The sequence below is a fragment of the Antechinus flavipes genome, chromosome 4 (assembly GCF_016432865.1).
Source record: "Antechinus flavipes isolate AdamAnt ecotype Samford, QLD, Australia chromosome 4, AdamAnt_v2, whole genome shotgun sequence".
NCBI classification, from domain to species: Eukaryota; Metazoa; Chordata; class Mammalia; order Dasyuromorphia; family Dasyuridae; genus Antechinus; species Antechinus flavipes.
The window spans coordinates 42147165-42150469 of record NC_067401.1 but is presented as its reverse complement, the minus strand read 5'-3'; the positions used below and the strand labels follow the sequence as shown (position 1 = coordinate 42150469).

The window sequence follows — 3305 nt, the reverse complement described above, 5'->3', positions numbered from 1 at the left end:
TTATTATTCCCATTTTGAGAGCTGAACAAACTGACTTTTAAAAAGTTTAAGTGACTTGCCCTGTATCACAAAGTTAGAAATTTTTTGAACCCCAGTTGGAATTCAGGTCTGCCTGATATCAGCCCCAGCATTCTACTCATTGTACCACCTAGATGCCTTGAAGTATGAATAATATAAAAAGTATAATCCTATGATTCTCAATATGAATACTTTGAAGGGATGAACTTCATTTTATATGCTTGTTGAAAAATCAGCCCCATTGAAGTATGACCTTATACATGGTGAAAGAGCTAATTCTGGGCAAAACTTGACAAGGAGGCAAAGTTTGTAATTCACTCTTTGCTCTCTACTTCAATTTTCTGCTCTGGTGACTCTTCCACCCTAGATTACCTTTCCTCAGACTTTTGCCTCCCCTTTCCCCATCCCTAGAGTGTTTACCACACTTCACACTATGAAAAGGAGTTTTCAAGAGATTGAGATTGTTTTGTCTTGAGAAGAGATTTTTTTGGGGACAAGATAATGTAATGAAAAATATGTCACATATCCTCATACTGTCTCCCCAAGTATCCATGTCACATTGGAGCCTTATCCAGTGATGCTTGGGAGTTTGTGATCTGTCTAGGGTGATCTAGTGCTGGCCTGGAGTCAGGCTGATTTAGTCTACTTGGAATCTGAGCTCAGATACTTACTAGCTGTGTGACCTTGGGTTCTCTAAAAGGGATCAACAAAGAAAGGAGCATGACTGGACTGTCTTTTTTAGTATTTATGGCTTCAGTGCTTAGCATAGTTCTTGGCACATAGTGGGCACTTAATAAATGTATATTGGCTGAATGACTGGATGTCCCACCCATAGATCCTTTGTATAAAATAATAGTCAGCCCATCATTGAGCTCAGTACAAAGAAACTAATGAATATCAAAGGAGTAATTAAGGAAGAGAGAACTCCAAATTCATGACTTGAGTGAGGATTTCAGTTGAAGTCAAGGTTCCTCCTTTTTGTGGCTGTCCTTCAATAGTTTGTTCACTCTCAAGGTCTCTCTGAAGAACTTTGTAATCCATTGCTTGACATAGTAGATGCTGGTAAAGACTGCCTATAGCTATGCTCTCTAAGCAAAGCAGAATGGCAGCAGCTCAAAAGAAACATGAGATGCAAACACTTAGACCATCCAAATTTTCACACCAATTTTTTGTGCTTGGCCTGTGGAAGAGCATTCCAAGCTCATCTTGATCTGACTGAGCAGGGTCAGATACACTGTAACTTGGATCTAACATGGTAGGGTCATTTTGATCTTATGGACAAAAATCATTCATGTGAATATGTGTTTATCCATTTTGGTCCTTTCTGTGATGTGTTCAGGGCTCAGTACTTCCCTTTGATTCCTGTAGCCAATAATGTTGTAAGGATAGATGAGCTAGAGGAAGATGTTAACTCTCTCCTAAAAACAGTGATATTTTCTATTTTCATTGCAGCTCTGAAGGACATTAAAGAAAGGGGAAACCAAACAGTTGTCACTGAATTCATCTTCCTGGGGTTTTCCAACCACCCAGAACTGCATGGATTGTTCTTCCTGATATTTTTAGTTGTGTATCTGGTAACTCTTCTGGGTAACCTTCTCATATTAACAGCAATCAGAATCAATCCTGCTCTTCACACCCCTATGTACTATTTCCTCAGCAACTTGTCCTTCCTGGACATCTGCTACACCTCCACCACTGTCCCCATCATGCTGGTGAATTTTTTCCAAGAGAAGAAGACCATTGCCTGTGAAGGCTGCCTGTCTCAGCTCTTCTTCTTTGTTGCTTTTGCAGGCTCTGAGTGTGTCTTGTTGGCTGCTATGGCTTATGACAGGTTTGTAGCCATTTGCCATCCATTACGCTACCCGGTTCTCATGAGCAAGAGGGTCTGTGGCTACTTAGCAGCTGGGTCCTGGTTGTGTGGGTTAGTGAACTCTCTGGCCCACACAGGGCTGACAGCAACTCTCACTTTGTGTGGTCCCAACCAGATCAGCCATTTTCTCTGTGACATCCCCCTATTCCTGAAGCTCTCTTGCTCAGACATTTCCATCAGTGAGGTTGCACTCTATATATCCAGTGCCACCATTGGTCTGATCCCTTGCCTCTTCACTGCTGCCTCTTATATCCTCATTATTTCTGCCATCTTAAAAATCCAGTCTGCTCAGGGAAGGCAAAAAGCCTTCTCCACCTGTGCCTCTCACCTCACTGTGGTGGTCATCTACTATGGAACAGGAAACTTCAACTATGATCAGCCCAGCTCAGGCTACTCTTTGGATGCAGATATGTTGGTCTCTGTCCTTTATTGTATTGTTACTCCCATGTTAAACCCCATCATCTACAGCCTGAGAAACAAGGAAGTTAAATTTGCCTTGCGGAAACTATGTGAAGGGCATATTTTACCCAGTGATTCCAGTGTTTAAATCAGATATTAAGGTGGGGTTCATGAATTTTGTTTAAAAATATTTATGTGTTAATTGTATTTTCAGTAGAATTGATTTTTTTCTGTAATCATTGTATTTTATGCCTTCAAAAACACTACTCTTCCCCTATCACACTGAGCATTCTATTCTCTCCATTCTCTCATTTTTATCTTTAAACTATAACTATCTAATGGTTGCTTCTTTACTTGCCTTTATTCCCCATCTCTGCTCATCTGCCAAAAAAATCCCTCTATCACCCAATAGCTACATCTCATGTTTCTTCCTTTGTTGCTAAACTACTTCAGAAGCCATTTTATTTCCTTTCACTCTTTCTAAATTCTCTAGAATCTGCTTTGTGATCTCATCATTCACCTGAAACTGCTCTCTCCAAAGCTATCCATTATCCCCTAATTGCTGAATCTAATGGCCTTTTCTCAACCTTCATCTGCAGCCCTTGCCACTGTTGATTACCCTCTTCTTAAGACTTCTTTCCAGCTTTTCTGACGTTATCTTTTCCCAATACTATGCTCTCCTAGTATTTCTCCCATCTATTTAATCATTCTTTCTCAGTCTCCTTAGCTGGATAGTTATTTAGCTCATACCTGGGGTGTCCCATAGAACCACAGGGTTTGGATCCTGTTCCCTTTCCTCTTTACACTATTTCACTTGGTGATTTCATCAGCTTCCATGGATTCAATTATTCTCTCTCTGCTGATAATGCTCAAATCTATTTTTCTCATACTACACCTCTCTGCTGACCTCCAGTCTCATATCTCCAAATACTTGTGGGACATCATGAACTGGATATCTCATAGACAGCTTAAACTCAACTTGTCCAAAGCTGAACTAGTTATTGTCCTATATCCTCCC

General features: G+C 40.5%; 1 protein-coding gene across 1 annotated transcript; it reads left to right on the top strand.

Annotated features, from left to right (window-relative positions):
* Positions 1-1292: 1292 nt before the first annotated feature.
* LOC127561236 (olfactory receptor 5V1-like) lies at positions 1293-2435 on the top strand. Its single transcript, XM_051996531.1, has one exon. It carries the CDS (start codon positions 1293-1295, stop codon positions 2433-2435), a length of 1143 nt encoding a protein of 380 aa, XP_051852491.1.
* Positions 2436-3305: the final 870 nt, after the last annotated feature.

Bases quoted from the DNA above. Each gene is read 5' to 3' on its own strand.
- LOC127561236 (XM_051996531.1), top strand. From the start codon at position 1,293: ATGGACAAAAATCATTCATGTGAATATGTGTTTATCCATTTTGGTCCT.